This window comes from Myzus persicae, unplaced genomic scaffold, assembly GCF_001856785.1.
Source record: "Myzus persicae strain clone G006 unplaced genomic scaffold, MPER_G0061.0, whole genome shotgun sequence".
Lineage (NCBI taxonomy): Eukaryota > Metazoa > Arthropoda > Insecta > Hemiptera > Aphididae > Myzus > Myzus persicae.
The window spans coordinates 585,264-607,318 of NW_019104400.1; the positions used below are offsets into that span (position 1 = coordinate 585,264).

Below are 22,055 nucleotides of genomic sequence, written 5' to 3' on the forward strand. Positions count from 1 at the left end.
GGGGGGGGGGGGGGGCGAGGGGCGGAGAGGATAGGTCAACCATATACTCGCCTGTGCTGGTGGAAAAATAATGATTTACAATACTATTACTAATATTATAGCATCTATGTTTTATTTGTCTAAATACTAAACGCTTATATTATATACGACGCCGACCTACCTCTACATATGCCGGCCGGGCTGTAGTAGTCGTCGTACTGGCACACCAGCCCTTTCCTCTGGTCACATACGGCGATGCCATCGCACGGGTCGCCATCCTGTCTGGCGCACACGGGGCAGCAACCGCATCCGTCGCGGGTGTGTGGCACTCCCGGTTCGCAAACCGGGTCCCTGTTGGCGCACTGACACGGGTAGGCGCAGTGGGACCGGACCTGCGTGAGATAAAAAAAATAAAATGTAAACGAAAACGGAGTTTAAAAAAATGTCACCCAGAGCACTTTTTAATAAAACATTCATATTTCATTGATTGTCTGCGTGATGTTTGATATAAGCCTGGGCATGGGTTGTATAAAAATGATAATTTTCGACTGAGTTAAGTTAAGTCGATAGAAAACATTTAAAAAAGTTCAATAGTCAATAGTCACCCTAATATTTGTTTTTTTAACTCAGTTAAGTTAAAAGTCATTTGAAAACTCGTAGTTAACTTATAAGTTTATTTTTTAGTATATAATAAGCAGCTAGTTATATGGTTTAAAATAGTAAAAAGTAAATGTTTATTCAACATAATATATCATGAATAATAATTTTATTATATTTAATATTAAATTATTTATAAATGATTGATATTGGATTCGATTAGAAGTAACTCGTTATTTATTAAGTTAATATCAATAAAAACCAATCAAGTTGAAAATTAAATTTTAAAAAGTTAAGTTAAAAAGTTAAAATTAACTTAACTTTAACTTTTTAACACTTTTATGTCCAGGCTTAGTTTAATATGTTATAATAATGCACACGAGTAGTATTATTGATCATATTATTATTCATAGTATATGGCGCTGAACGCGAGTATGACATAAATTCAATTGCAGTCGCACCGCGGGTGTGTGTTATAGTTAACGGGTTAGTTATACAATTACAGAGTGTAATATAGGCTGACAAATATGAATTGCCAATTAAATGATAAATTAATAACTATTATGTTTTGTTCTCCTAAATCTTAAGTATCAATGAAAATATAACAATATTATATTAGAAATTAAATAAGGTTTAGATCAAAATGTATATATAAGGTAGATGAATACGCATATTATGTTATAATATAGTGACCGTATCTAGTCAATTATATATATTTTGGCAGTTCTTTCTGAAGTCACACTCTTTTATGCACACATCATATTTATATAAATGTATTAATATACGATGACGACGACGACGACGGTCATAATATCTACCTGTGAAACTCGGATATGGTGGGAGGGGGGAGCGGTGCGTATTGTCAGCCACCGGATATTTCTCGGACTTCGCAGGGTCACTATATATTTTAATACGTACACATATAATGTGCACGATATATATTATATACACCTCGTGGCTTGGGCAATAAAATAAACGGAGCCCACCCTCTCGAACAGTTCGGCTCGCGTAGGAAAATTTATCTGTTCGGCCCATTTCGTGAGGGGACGATTGTCCACGGCATTATCCCGCAGACTTTTGCCGTTTAATTTCCGAGCGGTTTCCGCCCCGATCGTCATAATATTATCACGCACTGCAGCGGGTTTAAACACTAAATAATATTATAATAATCCATGATGTTCAAGTCGTCCGCAAATGCGCTTACACCTACTGTTGCAATAATTTTAAGTTTGTCGACTTAATTGTTAAAACAATTTTTTTTGTGGGGGTCTCGAAGAGACTGCAGTCGATAATTTTATATTTTATCTTTATTTTTTTTTTTTTTTTTTTGTGGGGGGGGGGGCGCTTGTTACGTCTCGTCATTAATAATTGCGCCTGCGGGCACCGTGCTCACCACGCCAAAAGTCGGCCGAGCGCGTTTCTCAGGCACATCGCTTTGGCAACTACCGAAAATAGGTCGTCAAGAGTCGTTTCGGAGCGGCGGCGAGCCAATTTGGCTCATTGTCGACGCACCGTTCCCAGTCGCTGTCAATAAGTCTTAATTCTTAATGTCCCACGCCGCCGCGCAACGTCTTATTATACATAATGTATTGTAGTATATAATAGTCAAAAATATGATCGATTGACTCGGTCGCTGACGAGACGTGCATATATAGGTACCAATACTCGCGTAAGTGTTTTTGTAATTTCGCCAAAACTGATATCAAACTCACTGGGTCGATGTCGCGTTTGTATTACGCTTACTCACATTGGCACTGCTCTTGCGCGTGTGTACTTACTCTCCAAAGTACAATATTTTAATATTCGAGTGCAATATTATTGTTAAACGAAAAAAACTATGCCTTGAAAATTTTTTTATACTCTGAGCGAAGGTTGACTTCACAATGATATGTGATTATTTCTGTTCACCATCACTGTTAGAGTAAAAAAAAAAAATGATCCGATATTCAGTATCTTCTCTGGGTGTGAAGTGGACCTAATTTGTACTTCAGGGGATTAAAAGTTAGAAAAAACTTGGGTGTAAATCTTCAATATTTTTTATGTTTTTCTGGAGTTAGAATTTCGACAAACTTCATTGAAATTGCGAAAATTTAAAAATTATTTTTCAGTTAGAAATTCAAAATGTTTTTTTTTCATACCTAACATTTGAAAATATTAAATGTAGAAGATTCAATCATTTTCTGCTTAAAAAAAAGTTCCCGGAAAATAAAATAAAATTTTACGAGGCTTTGAAGTGCAAATTTTTCGACATTTATCCGTAAACTAACAATTACTTACGATAATATCATGGAACGCTTTCTTTATTTCGTTGTAACTCAAATACAAATAACTGCGCCTCGGCTGTAGCAGCAATTTCCATTAGTGTACTACAAAATATTATTTTTGTCTTTATTATTTCTTCTCATAACAAAATTAGCTCTGTGCTAGGATAAATACATTCTGATATTTTCTCACTATTTGTTTGATATACATATTAGTTAATAAAATAAATAATAATGATTGCCGAAAATTATTATTTGAATCTGGATTTTTTTTTCGATTATTTATGGGGTAAGTAGTTTATACTGTCTTAACATAATATTACTGTGACTATTGTTGTACAAAAATATCAACATTATGATGTATAGTATATGATTTTAAACCATTTAATCCACCACGCCACACAGTCTATAATATGGTAAATAATCTTTTTATTTATATTGTTCTAGTTTAAAATATGTTTATTCCGATTTTATGTTAATGCGTACATTAAATAAACGAAAAGAAAAATGATAAAATATACACAGCATAATAATTTACTGCGCGTAATTTATTCATAAATAATAAATATTATTGCGATAAATATATTTCATGGAATATGTAACCGGAATTATTTGCGACCGTGTTTTACTACGAGTGTGACATAACATAAGTCAAATATATAAAACAAAATGTATACATATTTTTTTGATTCGTTCTTTGTTTGGATAGGCACAACTGTATTTTTGTTGATTGTACAGAAATACTGCAAGAACATTGTACGTTTTCTATGATGCAAAATAACACGATATGGATACAATACACTGGAGTGTTATTGGATTAAGGTACCTGAAGAGATTCACACGGTGCTTTATGTCAGACGAAACATGTGTTCCATTGAGAATTTCCTGTCGATACTTTAAGTAACGCAATTTCTCCCGATGTACGGTTTAATGCTAATCTCATTTTATCGCCATGCGATATTTCTCGTTGAACTCGAAAAGCTTTTAAACTCGAAAAACATAATAATAATAACGATATTGTAACTAAATGGTACCTTTTTAATCGCACCTATTTTTTTGACCATTGGGTGTAAAACGATTACCATAATTCATTCCTTTTTTTTTTTAATCAAGTAACTGAGCTTAGTAACGTTTTCGATCCCATTGCAAACACACACTGCAATATAGCATAGGCAGTTGTAGGCACTACCAAATATATAGTTTGTTTTTTATATATTATTTCAGTAAAACGTCGACTCGTTACAAATTCCAAATGGATACTAAATAATTGTTTTTTAACAACTATGTAAATAGACTGCAATATGCATTTCCTGCTAAGCATTAACGCAATAGTACTTTGAATATTAAGTACTAACATTCTAATTTTAAAAGATTTAAACGCTGAATAAAATTGTCACTATTTATAAGTGACTACAAGTCCTGTTTCCCTGCAGTGTAACTAATTACAATAAGTTCTAGGAAACACCATTTTGAAGAGGTATTCATTTTATGAAAGTTCTTTGGTTATTAGGTTTCTAAATATACATGTGTGCCCATCCATTCATCTGTAGTTACTGGAACAAAGTTACGATTGTTGATTTGATTAAAAAGGAGATAATATTCGCAACATAATTATTGATATTATTATTAATATAATCTATATCTATAGAAAAAATGTAATGGCTGTTTGTTCCTACATCACTTGAGAACATATTGACGAATTTACCTACTTTTTTTTTCTAAAATGTTCGTAATTGTCCGAATGAGATTTTCACCGAAAGAAAAATCAGAAAAGTTTCAAGAAAAATTTGGAAAAAGGTAACATTTATTTTATAGAATTCTTGTAAAGGTATAAATAGTTGCAATTGGTGCCATTATTATAATTTATAATATACTAGTACCTACTAGTTGCAAATTAGTAGAAATAAGTTTTTTTCTATATAAATGGTTCTCAAAGATTATATTATATAACATAATTGATTTGATATAATCATTTTAATATTTGATCAATATATTTTTAATCTAGGTTGGTTTATGCAAACTTAATAATAGTCTCAAAAACTTCTAGACTGTTTACATTAGTAATTTATATCAATAGATTCCTTGAGACTTAGAGAGGTACCTGAATGTTTATTTTTTTCAATCACTTACCACTTATATCTAGGTAGCTCAAAGGTTAACGAAAAATGAATACTCAATTTTTTTAATTATGGGGTTGCATTGGTTACATATTTTATCACTTTATAATTAGTAGAAGTGTGGTACACATTTGTATAAATATATTTATACAACAGACAATTTTCGGATGCGCTGTCAACGGGACATCGATTGGAACAGCTATAGTGACAATACAATAGTAAGAATAGTAGTAATAATAATAATAATTATAATTATAATAAAAAATAACAATATTAATACAGTAGTTTTAAAATGGTTCTTATTAGCACAGCGAGATGAATAACCAAACAATCTGTCTCTTTAGCCTGTCCCGAATTTTTAATATTGGCTAGTGTGATAATCATAAACTGGAATTAACTATCATAAACTAGAATTTATACTTATAGTTTGATATCTTCTAATAGGTACTGGGTAGTATGATTTTATTTCAAGTCTGCTGAAAATATAATAGTTACAAAATTATTTATTTGTCAGTAATAAAAGTAACATAGAAAACAATTTGGTTTTTAGTCAAGTATTTTCATATTTATTTAGTATAGATATACTAGGTTTCCAAATTTTTTTTAAATGATATACACGTAGGGTAAAATTATAGTTTATTATTTCATGGGAATTTATAAGACTCACACAGTGTGCTTTTCTTACTTTTTTTTTATAATACGGCATAACTTTCATACAAACAATGAACATTACGAAAAAAATACCGATTGGTCAAGGATTTTTCTGTACTGAATCTGATAGGTATTTTTATGTTTAATACATAAGTAAGTTATTCACTTGAATAATATTTTTTAAATAATTTACTGGGTTTTTAAATAATTAAATTGTATAGAGATTTATTTTTAAATGATGATATAAAATCTTTAATATTTAATGTGTCTTTTCTTATAATTGACTGAAGAAAAAAAAACATTTCTTAGAATCTAATTATTTTTTTTTTTATTCACTAATTTATTTATAAATAGCTTTAATAAGCAAAACAACTTAAGATTTACTTTAAGAGATTTTTTTAAAATTGTTTATTATAAAATATTTGTGTTAATTACATTTTCAGATATATTATTGTTACTAGGAACCTTACATTTATTTTTATAAGCTCAGAATCGGTTTTTGATAACATTATTTTAGTTTATTCGACGATATATCCTGGGTTGAAATAATCTTGTTTGCCCAATCGCCAGGGTCTGTATCCTAATTTTTTTTCTGTCATTTCATGTTTGGTACTTAGTTCATAATTCAATGTAAATATGCCAATTATAAGAGTAAAAAAAAAATACCTTTCTGTTGAAAATATCATGGATAATTAATAAAAACTATAATGAAATATTTAAACCCTCAGGAACAAATTATATTATACATTTATATAAGTCTATTGTATTAAGTTTATGCGTTTTAAAATGGTTTATATAAAAAATTAGACGAGGGTTTTTTTTGAAAAGACATGATTTAATATTAACTATTATTTCCAATTTGTGGATCGCTGTAAAATATGTTTAGTTTTGATATTGTTTGTTAATATTATGATTATTTTAATATTATAATATGAAAATCTAACGTTTTAAATAAGTTCTTTAAAAAAAAATACTTAGTTATTGTTATTATTCGTTATAAAGTGTACAAAATAAATTGTTTTTTTTTTAGTCATAAATACTGTTGTAATATGTAGTGGGTTGTCTATAAATAATAAAAACTTAACTGCTTAAGATTTTTCATTTAATACTTACAATTGATATAATTAAGTATTATGTATACCGATTTTTGATACAAAAAATTAGGTATTTGACATATTATTATATTATCCAAGATTTTCATATCTAAGTAGATTTGTAATATTATATACGATGCAAATAATTTTATACTTTAATAATTTTATCATTTGTCTGAGGGCAATAAAAAAATTAAGCTTCATTGCAAAAAAAAAAAAAAAATTGAGCTCATTTAGCCATTTAGGTAATATAATTGAATTTCCTTTATCTTAACTATGTAGTTGTATGTAATTATGACAAGCTTAACTAGCACGATAAAGAAAATGCTCTACAGGAACTTTTATAGTTGAATTCCCTACTTTTTTTTTATTTTTCACTATAGCCACTTTATATAATATACTCGATATATAGTACTTAAACTTGTACAGAACCTGGGATTATTTTTTTCAGTTATTAGTACTACTTTATATTGTAAATATTTGTAGTATGTGAAATGTAACCCGAGGGATTCACAATAAATTATTAGATTTTAATAACTACATAATTTGAAAATGTTGTGTTCACAAGATTTTCAGTCTTTGGATTTTATCTCATAACTATTGAAACAATTTAATTGAAAAATAAAAACACCATGTACATTATACAAGTTAGTTTACAAATGTATGCTTGAAATAATGTTTAATGTTTGTGTACTTCAATAAGTCTTTCTTCATTTGAAGACAAATCGTTTGTGTTTTACCAAATACATACGATTATACTTACGTACACAACCATACTTTTCGTTTGAAATATTTGAAATGGAAACTAAATTTAGTGTAATATAAACATAATTAACTTTTAGGACTCATCTTATATTCTAAAGTTTTAAATACAATTCAATGATGTACTTCGGTTGAAATTTCATTAATTCATACTCTCAAAAACTAGATACAATATTAACAAAGAATGTTTACTAAAAATAAAATTACAAATTAAACAAAAAAATTGGATTGTATAATTAATTATATATTTGAATGTGCATTGATTTAAAATATGATTGTATTTTTATTAAAACACTCCAAAAATAAATATTCTAAATCCTAAAACACATGTAAAGAATATTGATGGGATGGATACATTATGATTCATGAATTAATATATTTATTCTTAATTTTAAATGTGCCACCATCATTCATTATCTTATTATTTTTTAAACCGAGCACTCATTCAAATATGCATACATATTCTTATGCTTGAATCAGATTTAAAATGTTTTTAATAAGTTATTACCAAGTACATGCGTAACAGATAATTTATTTCATAAAACGGATATAACTACATGTTTGAATAAATTATCATTATTTTTAAAGTTTTCCCAGTGGTTATAACAGTATAAATAGCTTTATATCATAAGCCGTGCATACCCTTTACCCTCAAGTATTTGATAAATCTGAGAACCATTGTTTTAAAACAATATAAAGCGTACTTCTAAAATAAAATTATTTTAGCTCTTTTGAATTTGTTTTTTTTTTTTAAATTTAAATTTATGCAGTTAGTAAATTAATATACAATGGTTTTTAGTTTTAAAAATCATCTAAAACCAAAACCAATGAAACCACCATTTATTGTATGTGAATTAAATTTTTAGTACAGGCGTGAGTGAAAATTTACGGGGGAATGGATTAGATTTTTAATATCAATATTATAAATCACAATTCACAATTAATGCTCACATTGCTAATGTTTTCCTGTAATACGGTTCATAACTTATTTTAATCTATATAAATAGTTGAATTTTGATAAATCGCCGAATCGTAAAATGATCTTAATACGTTTAAATTATTGACGTTCCAAAAATGGTATAAAAACTGTAAGTTATTTATACCGTTTCCTCTTCACAAAAAGACATTTGAATAAATAGAAAATTACCACGTGCCTGCCGACCGAAGACGGCAGCGTGTAAAAACAAAATTAAATTCGGTATTTTTTTACATTAAACAAAAAGTGATTTGACATTCGCTCCACGATTGCTCCAGTCTGCCAGAAAATTTGACGTTAACACGTAAAAGATTAACCAGAAAGCAACGTCTTATTGAATTTCCCAGCGTGCATAGGGGGTATTGAAAACACGTCATGGTGCATAATATTGTGCGTTTCGTTTTGCAAAATATACTTTCGTCTTCCGGACGCGATAAAAACAAAATAATAATAATAAACTAATCAGAACCCGACGTACATAATATCGCATACCTATCATAGGAATGCTCGATGAAAGGCGTTTTCTGGAATTCGTTTGAAATGGAAATAAGCAAAAATTAATTTTTCCCCGGAAAACGTTTACCGGCCGGTGTCAGAAGTATTCGCGCAAGCGTATCCGGCTGAATGTTCGGAATTCCATCGAGTGCGCCGGGCTTGGCCGTGAAAAATAAAATGAAATTGGTAGACGCGAAGAACAAGCAGAAGAAGGAGAAGTGGTAAGAAATGAGGGAAACCAACTATTTACGAAAAGGAAAACGAGTCGGCGACGCATTTCCGAGGCGTACTCGGTGTGCAATTTTCCGTACCCGTCCGCATGTGTGGTAGTTCTTTGAAATGCTCGAGACGGAATATTACACGTGAACGATGTATTGTAGTTTAATAATTGGCGTCCGTACATTTATTTTTATTATATATTGTGTACTATCGTTTCAGGGGGTGTGCCGCTCGCGTGTCGTTCGTGACGAGTGTAGAATAGGTACAACCGATGGTGGTCGACGTTATTAATAATAATAGACATAAACTGATAAACTGATAACGAATGTTGTTTTAATAATAATAACATTACTATTATGAACTGTGTGATGTTCATATCGAAACACCGCCAAACTGACTGATTGTACCTATATGTCCACAATAATTATACTCCACGATGCACATAAAAAATATGCTAGAGCCTTGTGCAACACTATCGCCCCCCTGAAATATGTACGACGTCACAAAGATGTTTTTGGGCATCGAATATTTCGGTTGGCGTATAATTCACTTTAAACGCGGATTTTCGAAGATCACTTCTACGGTATTTTCGAACAAAATATTCAATCGGATCAATTATTGATCGTGTACCTATTCCGTTTTATATTGTTTTACGTTTTAGTCGGAACGCGAAATACATCTCAGGTATACCTACTTTTGTTTGTAACTTAAAATTATATTTTTTTCACAACTGCATAAATTAGCGATATATCTTACATATTATTATACACTTTGTGAAAATTATATTTAAATTGCAATAACTTACTTTTAATAATCAACATAACTCAAATATTATAATGCATAAAAAACAGTATAATTTTACATTATTTACTCGTACAATGTCTCCACATTTGCACGTAAAAATATTGTCATTTTCTCTCTGTAATGCGTTTAAAGCGTTCTGATATAATATTGTGATATAATGTCTGTTTCGTTTTGATTTCTTAAACGGAGTACTGTTAATATAAAATATTAACCCTGCAGTAAAGCTTGCGCAAGGGATATTCGACGACGTTTGACCGTGTTAAAAGTTAAAAATATAGTTTAGGTAGGTATCGGATTCGTCGACCGTCGATTGGAGAAAAATATTATTTCATTTTCGTCGAGACCATAATATTTGTAATAATGATATTATATCACCACACAGTCAGAAGATACACGTCGGCCGTGTACATTCGATTTTTCAACACAAAATGGTACAAAACTCGTCCTACAAATTTTCGCTATTGATCGGGATTAAATGAAATACGTCCCTGGCACCTGGGGGAAATAACTTGGGTTTCCGGCGTATACGCGAAAGCGCGTGTAATTGGTTCAGGAATAATATCGACATCATCCTTTTAAATAACGCGGTCGTTTCGCGGTCGTTTGCTTAAGTACGAAATGTAAACGTTACATGCTCGCGCGTGGGTGCAGCGGGCTTCCCAAATTATGATCTACATACGGATAGCGGCTGCTGTCTGTCGACGTTTTACGAGTATAAAGGAAACTCGTACTGTATTATTATTATTATTATTATTATTATTATTATTACTGACAAGTTACAGCAAGCGATTTCCGGTTATGACGCGCGTATTTCCGGATATATTACGTTATGCGTATATACTTTTCTTATAGATCACACCACTCTCGTATTTCTCCGCTGCAGCCTGGTCCTTTTGCACATACGTTTTCCAGCTAAATCGTACACTTTGCGCTTACGGTGTGTGTGAGAGTAGCTTGGCGGTTATGGGTGGATGAAGGCCGTCAATTTCACGTCCTACGCACGTATCATATGTATATATACACAAACGAACGTGGTAGATAAGAGAAAACGTCAGCCCTCGGGACAGGCTTAAAAAGTAAAAAGTAAATATGAAAAAAAAAAAACCGAAATACTCGTGAATGTATTACGGAAATTGACTGCCTACTTCATACGTGTGTATATACAATAGTATATTATCTGGTCTTGGTCGAATCTGTCTCTGTCCATCTCTCTATCTGTTTCTATCTATTTCTCTCCCTCTACCGTCCTCCTAAGCACTCTCTCTCTCTCTCTCTCTCTCTCTCTCTCTAATTCTCTCTTTCTCTCCGTATCGCTCTTTCATACCCCTCACGTGTCTATATATTCATCACATATATTATTATGTTGTATACCACTGCCAACAGAATACGATACCCTAGAGCGCGTTTAGGCTAATGATATGCACGCGTCGCCCTTTTGAATGGTCTATGCGCACATAAACTATAGGCAGGTACGCATGTTGGCGAAATGTAATAATATACAAATAAAAATATATACACGGACGGCTGTTGTCGCCGCATTATGGAGCGTTTAAATATCGGTACCAGCTATTTTATATATTGGTAATAATTATAATAATATACCGTTATGTTATCACGCAACGATATTTAGTTCGTTAGAAAAACATTGAGGGCATACAGAGTGATTCGCCAAGTGTGTTTGTTTCAATTTGTTTTTTTTAATGATGAGGTCATTTAATTTTGATTTTTGGAATTTTTAAGTATGCCTAAAGACTATATTTTAGAATAGATGGAGAACTCGTCGTTGTAAGGAGAGTTCTTATAGCTGGTTGTTTTAAAAAGGCTTTACGATATTTGGAAATATAGATATTATAATAAATTCGTGTTTTAAGCCAAACAATTTCAAAATAATTAGTGTATTAATATAAGTGCATAACAAAGGATAAAATGAGAATGCGCATGGTTATTGATTCACTCTGTATCCTGTCGCTCCACGTCACTACTATAAATATCTACAACTCATAATTAACTCGAGTCTCCTAGAGTTTTCTTCTATTACAATATTATGTAATGTATACCTTCAGCCACTCGAACTTTTACCATGGGTTAATTTAATTCAACACAATTATAATATTACTGAACGGTGAATATTTTCCGATACAAGCAATATATAAAAAACGCAATGATAAAAAATGCAACATGAAAACACGAAACAAATTGTTAAAACACCCTGAAGTACCAAACTTTACATATTTATTATTTTCGCATGATTATTGGCATAGTTATATTATGTTTTCAATTTTGTTCTGGATGCATTACACTACCTTCAGATCACTATAGATAATTTTATTACATGTATGTAAAGATGAATAATAATTTATGAGTTCATTTTTAAGTTTCGATGAGTAAAAATTAAAGTAACCTATAAAATATAAAATATAATCGATTGTGTGCTGTATACACGATGCACACATTCGTGGGATGACGGTATTCATCCGGTGGCATTCACCGTTCTATATTATAATAAGGTATATAAGTACATAAGACAATACAAACAATAAGAGAAAAATCAGATCGTATTTAAAATTTTCACTCGAATGATGTATCACACAAAATTTCCATAAAGCTATAAGTACACTTGTAATATATCATCAGTCCGATGCCAAAAATCGCTAGAGCAACGACGTATCGCGAAGGATGGTTAAATGCAGATTCCATTCCTTATCTTTTGTAATGCAGTTGGTTTCAGGGATATCATTTTGCTATAAATTATAATAATATTGCGAATACCGGTCACGCTTCATAATAATTATAATCGGACAATAGAAAAATATTTGTCTTTTTAATATTACAGTTGCCATATTATAGACAAGTAAAATTCGTTTAGAACCTAAGCGAATGGTTTTGTCCACTCGGTGATAATCGTCGGTGCTAGTCTTTTTGATCAATATAATATTTTGGTACATTTTAAATATGTAGACCAAAATATATTACAATAGAAAATTATTTTAAAACAGTTGATTGAGTCCAAATGTATAGTAAATAGTTTATGGGTCACCAACCGAGATTTTTAGCAACAAAATCATGGCCACACATAGAAATACTTGTTCCAAACCATCTGTACCCCCCTTACAAACCGCTAATAAGTAATAGCCATAGTTGCCGGGCTACAAATCAATGAAAAAAAAGATAGGAAAAATATTACAGAATAAGTATACATTTTGTCAAGTATTTTCGATGTGACCAGTCTTCTTGGGATGTTTGGTCTAGTGTTCGACTGCCCACTATACACTCCGTCGCAAGTTCACTGCTGTGTTATAACTTCTAGTCTTCGACACCATTTTTCATACTATTTTTATTAAACCGAGTCATAATTGTCTCCTAAACGCTTTAATAATCATTCCGTATCTCAAAGGCGGATTAAGACGGTTAAGTATTAATAAGTTATTAATCGACAACATAGTATCACTTTAATCATATTTAATGATTGGTAAGACACTATTTCTGAATTTCATGAAGACCGAAAAAGTTATTATTTCGTGACGTACAGATGTTTTGAAATAATAAAAATATTTTAGTAGAACGTATTGTTATATTCATTTGATTTATTTTGTCTGAGCAATACCGTGGTCTTTAAGCGATATTCTGCCCTAAATTAATTAAAAATAAAATATAAGATATTATATGCTCCGAATCAAAAAATTAAAATGACAATCGAAAAGTATAAAATATTTAGAATTTTTCGTAGTTTTCCAACTTGATCGTTGATTAAGATAAAATCAACTGTTCTTTGTATGAATGTAATCAATTAGGTAATTAATTTGTATATATTATTTCAGTTAATCGTGTTTTTTATTATGTTAATGTACATTATTTATAACCCCCTTTTGGTATAATAATTATCCCAGAGCATGATTAAATCCCATTCAACAGAATTACTTATTAATTTTTTTTTCACTGGTACCAATTTTATTTTAATATCCCAGTGTTTTAAATAGACTAAGTTACGATTTATTGGTATACAACAAAATTATAGAATCCTGCATAGAAGAAACGTTTTAGAAGTTTAAGTTACTGCCTACCAACTTGAAGGGTATACAATAAACTTAGTGTACAGAAAGTTCTTTTACAAACCATTAACTTTATTTCATAATATGTATAAATAAAAATCATTTTTTCTACTTATTAAGTAATATATAGTTGTAACAATGTTTCGTTTATCACACAGAAATAACTTAAATGTTTTATTTACTCTTAACACTATGCATGCCTGTTTATGATATGCAATGTCATGATCTTTGAATTACGATCATTGAATAATCATAAACTAAATAGATACAATTTTTATATTTTATAGATTTAAGTATAATAATAATATATCACAAACAAATGTTCATAATAAGACTAATTTTGATTTATTAAAAAACTTAAAACATAAGTTTTAATTATTGAGCTATTTTTTTAAAATATTATTACAACTTTAATATTATATTTATAGGTGTTTTATATTATTTTAAGTTTTTTATTTTTGTGTACATAGTGACTGTTATAAGAAAACTTTTTACATATTTCATTTTTAATATATATTATTTATTTGATAAAAGTATTATTTATATATTTTATATTTTAAAGACAATTTTATTAATATATGACTCTAACATGTTTATACACTTCATGTCATTGTTGTTTTTTTTAACTCAACTGTCATGTCAATTTTATTATATTCAAGATATTTTATATCAACATAAAAGATTATGTGTACCACACACTTGTTCTCACTGTAAATTGTTGTACTAATGAAAATAATTTTTTTTAACTTGATTATAACTTTTAAGTGCCATTGTATTAACTTTTAACATTGTGTTTTTGCAAAAGTAAAATATAGTATTTCCTAATTTTAAAATTGTTTAAAAATATGTGTGGTATAAATAAATGTTGAACTCATAAAATATTTGGTCAAGATTGCTAATGTAGCACATTTAATTTGGATGAGTGGAATATAGACGATAAGAAAATATCAGATGTTAAATGAAAATTTTAATTTTAAATGTTCATAATAATAATACAACCAACTGCTTAAAAAACGGTCTGACATTAAAATTAATTTAAAATCTTTAAAGTGAACTTTTTCTATTAAAAATGTATTGTTATATATATTTTTTAAATTATATGAAATACCTTCGTTATAAAACTGAGTATAAGAGAATGTTGGTCTTTTCTTAAAAAACCCACTACATATAATTCGATTTAAGTTTTATAATTTACTGTATTTACTGTGTTTTATAAAGTATTTTGCCTATAGTTAACCTAAGTATACCTTTGATCTCAAAGTCTCATATTTAAACATAAATGTTTGTAAAACATTGAAATTTTCAAACATGGCAATACAAAAAACAACAACAACAACAACGAAAAATATACACTTGACATTGAGACATATAGTTCTTAATAAATTATAAGTCGTATTTGTCCCAGATGGTTACATCAACGGCAGAACATAAAGTTATATTTTTCAAACCATTATTACCTCCTAGTTCAGAGTCAAACGAAAATCGTGACGTTTGAATAAAATAGAATGTTCAATGTCTATGGTTAAAAGGAAAACTGTTTGTATGACATGTAAAATGTTTTGCAGAAAATGTATTGTTTTGTTCAGTGAAAATACATATTTTGGCTAAAATATTATAATATTATGTAATAATATACCCGAAACATATAGACAATTGTTGAACGTATTAATTATTATTATATATATAATATGTTAAAATTGTTCAGAATAAATACTTAAGTTTACGTTTGGAACCTAATAAAAAGTTTCATTTTATAAACAATAATATTTTTGTTCAAACACCATTTAAATAGATTCATTCGCAAGGTTTTACGTTAATTGTTAACAAATGCTTATAATAATTCCCTTTAACAGATGAAAGTTTGTAGGGTATTGATCTCTATTAAATACTTATTTGATTATCTTACTGCGCGTATATTTTAATGATACTTAGTAGATTAAAATTGGAGTTTTTTAGATTTGATTAGATTTGAAATGTTTCTGAATGATTGATTTTACAATAGCAAACTTGTTTTTTTTAAATCAATTTTTTGAGGGATGTAGTTAAACATTACCAATGAAAATTGATTGAATTTTTAATTTAGTTTTTCTCAATTTTGATGTAGTTCTTGATTTGTGTATTGTTCAATGTTCGCGTTATTTGATTGTTATTTTAAAATATGTATATTATAATCATATTTCATATTATAATAATGCTCTCGAGATGTTAATTAATGAAGAATTCAATATCATGACATTGGCCTCTGTTCACAATACAATGATTTATAATTCATTGAAAATAGGATTACACTCCAGATATTTCAATTTCTCTATCCCACATTATTTTTGTGGTATTTAATAGATTTCAAAGTAACTCCAGATGAGTTTTTTTTTGTGAAAACTATATAATATCGTCGTGCAAAATTTGGCTGCAGACTTGCAAATTGTAATAATGTTGAAACTGTGGTGCACCTACAGTGGTGTAAAATAGAAAACAATATATAAAAACGGACATAGTGAAGAAGAACAAAGAAGAACAAATATTCGTTTTTATACCAGGCAAGAGAAAATACACTTCTAACTCGGTGTAATGTTCGATATCGTCCCCGTCGCCAACGGTTATTGTTCTGCGCCTTGGAAAATTCATTGTGACTGAATTGTTATGCAGTCAATCGTACCACACACACACAGACACACACACTCAAACGCGTGTAAATGAAGTGGGCTGACGAAGTGAAAAGAATTCATGCACGTATATAGCATATATATTGTATTCATACTTATTTTTAATATTCATTTGTCGTGGTGATGTTAATAGTATATCGTTTCATTAGGCTCTCACGGAGAGCTGACAAACGGTTTTTGACGGGGAGACGAATGCCCGCCGGGTCCTAAAAGACGAACTCGGCGAAAAAAAAAATGTTTCGGTGGACTCGAGTGGGGAGCATTGGGGGGGTGTGTATGTATGTGTTAGAAGGAGAGAGAGTATAAAAAAATTTCACGGTCCAGTCACGTACGAAACATTTTGCCGTCAACGAGATTAATCACCGCTGCCGCCATGTAGCCACTGCGGCAGTCATGGAATACCGAAAAACCTCTCTTTTTCTCTCTTTATTACACACACACACACACACACACACATATACTCATACACAACGTCATTACGTCGTTTTGACCGTTTGTCGTGTGTTCGAAGAAGAGCGACACAACTCAGACACGAGAAGCATGCGATTCGTATTATTATTTTAATTTTAGCTTTGGTGTTTAATCTTCCCTTGGGTTTTTTGAGCGGAAAAAAAGAAGAAGAAAAAAAGGCGTTTAATGTATGATTTTGACATGAATATTTTGTATTAGCTAGGGCAAACCTAGGTAATTTCGATAGGTTATTTGAGTTGTTAAAACAATTTCTTAGGTATATAGTAACATTTCAGAATAATAACTTAAATTTCCACATTAACTTCTTTTAAACACTTCAAAAGTACATGTTTTAAAAAGAAAACATTGGAGTTCTAGCGTATAATAGTAGGTACTATAGGCAGCTGTTATTGTTTATTACTGTCGAATCATAACGGCAAGAACGTCCCTCAAAAACCACACTATATGTGGTTGATAATAATATAAGAAGAAAAAATTCCCCTCGAAAAAACGATGACGTGAACTTTGCAAGTGTTGCAAATATATCTCGGGTCTGTATGTATGAGGTGTTTTTTCGATAAAACAACACGTATGTCTCGTTTTCTAATGACCACACTTTCAATTCTGACGGAATATATAATATATTTTGATTTTCATCATTAAGGGGCATAAAAAACACTTTTTTTCCAGGGGAAAAAAATGTTTCAACATGGCGTCTAATCATTAAAGACCTTTTATCCACGTTTTGAGTACTTAAATTCTACGGTTATTTAATGGGGAAAAAATATTATGATGTTGCATTCCATATCATATTATATAAGTACGTACTCAATAACGAAATCATCATATTTACCGTCTAATTTGTTTGAAGATTTTATTTGGTTTTCAATTTGAGACATCAAGCGTAGGTAATTATTAAACCATTTGTGAAGTGTGTACGGAAAATTATTTTAATTTGTTTATCACTTTTTAATGATATATGTAAGAAAATATACTCACGAATTAAAAAAAAAACATTTCAATTCATAGATAGTTTATTTTCTGTACTAGAAAATAAATATTAAGTATTAAATTTATTCAGCTATAATGATTGATTTAAGTTTAAAAACATCTAATTTGTTTTAGTTTAAGATTCTTTTTATGAAAATGCTAAGTATAACTCATTAATTGGAATATGTTAGACTCCTACATAAATTGTGGAATTAAACGTTAATGGATGGTTAGTTTAAGAAACATTGTAAAAACTGTATTTAACTTTAATTAATATGTCATATTTTGTTAATAGACTATTCACTATTTTGATAATATTAATACAATATTCGAGTTTAAGTTAATTATAGGTTACTGTACAGTATTATACAGTGAAAACATTTCTACGTTCCTTAAAAATTTAGATTTTCTGTTTGATTTTATTCTTTACACCTAACAATGGAATAATATATTATTGTCAAAAAAACGCACAACATCAAATTTACTAGTAAAAATACAAACACTGAACCACTAAACATAAGTATTTCATTTAGTTTATTATATTGTATTTTGTGCTCACGCTGTAAGTGGTTCTTACGACACATTTTACTATTTTTTTTAACGGTTGTAACGAATTGTGACGTTGATTTACAAATGGTAATTTCGAAGTTTTACAGACTGTAAATATAAAAGCACATAATAGGATCGGTAAAAATGTTATTCAATGTACACTTTGTGTTTTAAAGTTTACTAAATAATGATTGAAAAAAATAAAAAAACACGCTACCTATTAATAATGATGAAAAATCGGATTCATATAACAGTTATTTTAACGGTAACCTACAGGACTCGAGTTTACGGATTTAAATGTATTTTAAATTGAAACTCAATACATCGATGTTACTTTAAAAATTCAAGAAAGGAATCGAGAAAATTGGACTGTATATTTTATCGTAGATAAAAAAAAAAAAAATAAAGTAAAAACGTTTCGGTTTGCGTGTTGTACGGTAGTACATCAAAGCTTCATTTTGTGAGTGCTTGCCAGATTTTATGAAAACCACTATATGACGTGAATACACCTACCTATGAATAATATATATTCGAGGAGAAACCTAATACAAAGTGTGGGATATTTGTATGTAAGTATAATATCATATACGATATTATATAGGGTTGATGTGAAAACAAATTTACCTCACCATCGTAAGGACCGTAGACAATTTTTTTTTTCATTTAGAACCAAAAGAAAAAATATAATATACAGCCCAAAATCGTAACCATGGTTCTGCATCAAATAATAAAATAAAAAATTCAACGCGAATACATCAATATTTTACTAATTTTTACAGTCCTAAATTGAGAACTAAGTTATGAATAAAATAATAAAATAAAAAATCCATCGCGAATACATCAACATTTCCATAATTTTAACGGTCTTGTTATAGTTTTATAACACTGCCAGGTCGAAAACTAAAAACAATTTATAACGAACCGACCAATATGAATATTCATGTCAGATATTTTAGTGTAGCTTCATTAGCTCTGTATTTCGATATTCGCATTGTATGTATTTACGTTTCCGATAAACTCTAAGCATGCGACTTATTAGATAAAATCCAACGAAAACCTAATACGTCGTCCGTTTCAGTTAGGCTATAGACGAAGAAGTGAAATTTATCAAAGGTTTAAACTTATAAACAGCAGGTATTATATTTCTGAGCACATAAAATATCTTACATTAGTATGTATTACGTTAATAATAATATTAGTCGGCGAATATGCCATACGTTAGATTAATAAATTACTCTTCGTCTCAGTACTTTGTAATTGTAAAATAATTGACTGCTTATATAATATAATGTGCAATAGATTTTATGTGTGTGCCATAATGATTTCTATAATTTCGTACCGCAACAATAATTATAAAATCGTAAACGGAAAATAACAATATCACGCCATGTTAAATTAAATAAAATTACATTTTAAACTGGAAACATTTTAATGGTAATTCTTGAACGTTTCCTTATAATTATTATTATTTTATAAGTTTTTATATAACCAAATATAAATTTAAATTGTTTATTGTGTACAGATTCAGTTCAATTCCCCTCCCAAAAATGTTATAGAAATATTATTACAGCGTACAGTGTAAATGATGGTAAAAATATTTTATTAATTTTGTGCATAATAGTTTGTATAAACATTGTAATTCTTTCATATAATTTATATTATATTGTTTGTGAATGTACTTATCGTGAAGTTTATTGACATCGCGTGAGTAAAAAGCAAATAACTTCAAGGTTTGGTGCCAGGATATCAATGAAACGAGAAGGGATAGGGTCCCCAATATTGATACCATATAATATTTTTATATTAGCAGATATGTATGTTTCTGACTAAATAAATATTTTTGAGAACGAATCAATGAGTTTAGAATAAAAGTTTGTAACAAATTAATAACTTTTACAGTTTTTAAATAATAATTATATAATATACACTATAAAAATATGAATACAATTCTGATAAAAATCGTATATTATGCATACTGCAGTTACTAATTTCATACATTTTGAGCTATATTAAAATAACATAAGAAATCAAAAATTCGAAACATTTTTCCTATAATCAGTTAGGTGTTGTATTAAATTTTTAAATTATTATGTTACATACTTATTGGCTATTTCAGTTTTTTTTTTATTAAAGATAACCCTTGGCAGTAAAGGCTATTGGGGTTTACAAAAAGTATTAACAATATATAAGTAACTATACAATAAACGATTATAGAACTTGTACTAGAGTTAATTTTACAACTTATTTAATAATTTTGAACTTTCGAAGTGATGGTGAAATCGACTATTGATTTAGTTGAGTCTGAGAAATTGGTAAGTGATATTATTACATTAAAATATATCCATCAGTGTTACACTATGAAAATTATGTGGATAGTTTTGTTAATTTTTGATATTCCTACTAAATATTCTAAGCTATATTACTAGATTATTATATTTTATGATAGTAAAAATTAAAATATTATTAAATTAAGCCTTTCTTTTATTACCTTAATTTCCAGGAATTTTTTGTTGTAAGTTATACGTACAATGTTTAACGTATGGAAATGTTTGGTTCCACACAATTAAGATATACCAGCAAATATATTGATAACTTATTTTAATAAATCATATAATATTTTTAAAATTTTTTCATATCCGTGTGCAGTGAGAATCAATGGTCACATAAAGTCACGTGAGATTTTTATTCGAATGATCTATATGTTTAAAACCATTTAACTAATATTTATTTAATGCCTATACGCCACATGTCTACTAAACATTACAGTAATTACTGTACCGATGCAATTTAATTGCCACAAACAAAATTGTACGTTATGTATATTATCATGATATATCATTAGACATGTTTATGAACACACGTCGAGTATCAGACCGTGACCGCGGTTACTTCAATATCGATACGGTATAATCAACGACGTGCACATGTCTAAGACGGTTTCGGGTGACTTTATCGACGTCGCTAGTGTTTTCGCAAAAATGGAAAAGTGTCATGGCTGTTTAATGAGCCTTAACTCACCGGTATTATACAGAACGGTGTGCATAATGCAGGGCGGAACGGGCGTAACGTCTTGGGCGGCTTTTAAACTAATCAAAAACGTATAATGTACGCATACAGGCGAGTATATATTATGGTGTACACAAAAGCCGGCGGACGAATGAAATAAAAAATTCGAAATTCCGGGATGTCCCGAAATTATATGGTAACGCGGCTCGAATGGGCTGAAAGCGACCGGGCTCGGGTGAAATAATATATTATAATAACGCGAGTTAGGCAAATGAGTAGAGGACGGAAACACTTTCCTGAACTACCGAACCGTAAACGCCGTGCGTTCCGTTGAAATATTTTCGGGGAAACCCGAGCCGGGCTCTGGCACCCGTTTTCTTTACGACCCCAGCC

The 22,055-nt window shown here is 29.7% G+C and overlaps 1 protein-coding gene across 2 annotated transcripts in view; it reads right to left on the minus strand.

Moving 5' to 3' along the window:
- LOC111041891 (WNT1-inducible-signaling pathway protein 2) overlaps positions 1-22,055 on the minus strand; it is a 162,331-nt gene that overhangs the window by 56,166 nt on the left and 84,110 nt on the right. For both annotated transcript variants that reach the window (XM_022326336.1, XM_022326335.1), the window contains exon 4: positions 161-371. In XM_022326336.1, coding sequence (XP_022182028.1) covers positions 161-371 — 211 coding nt within the window. The remainder of the gene's footprint in view (positions 1-160; positions 372-22,055) is intronic.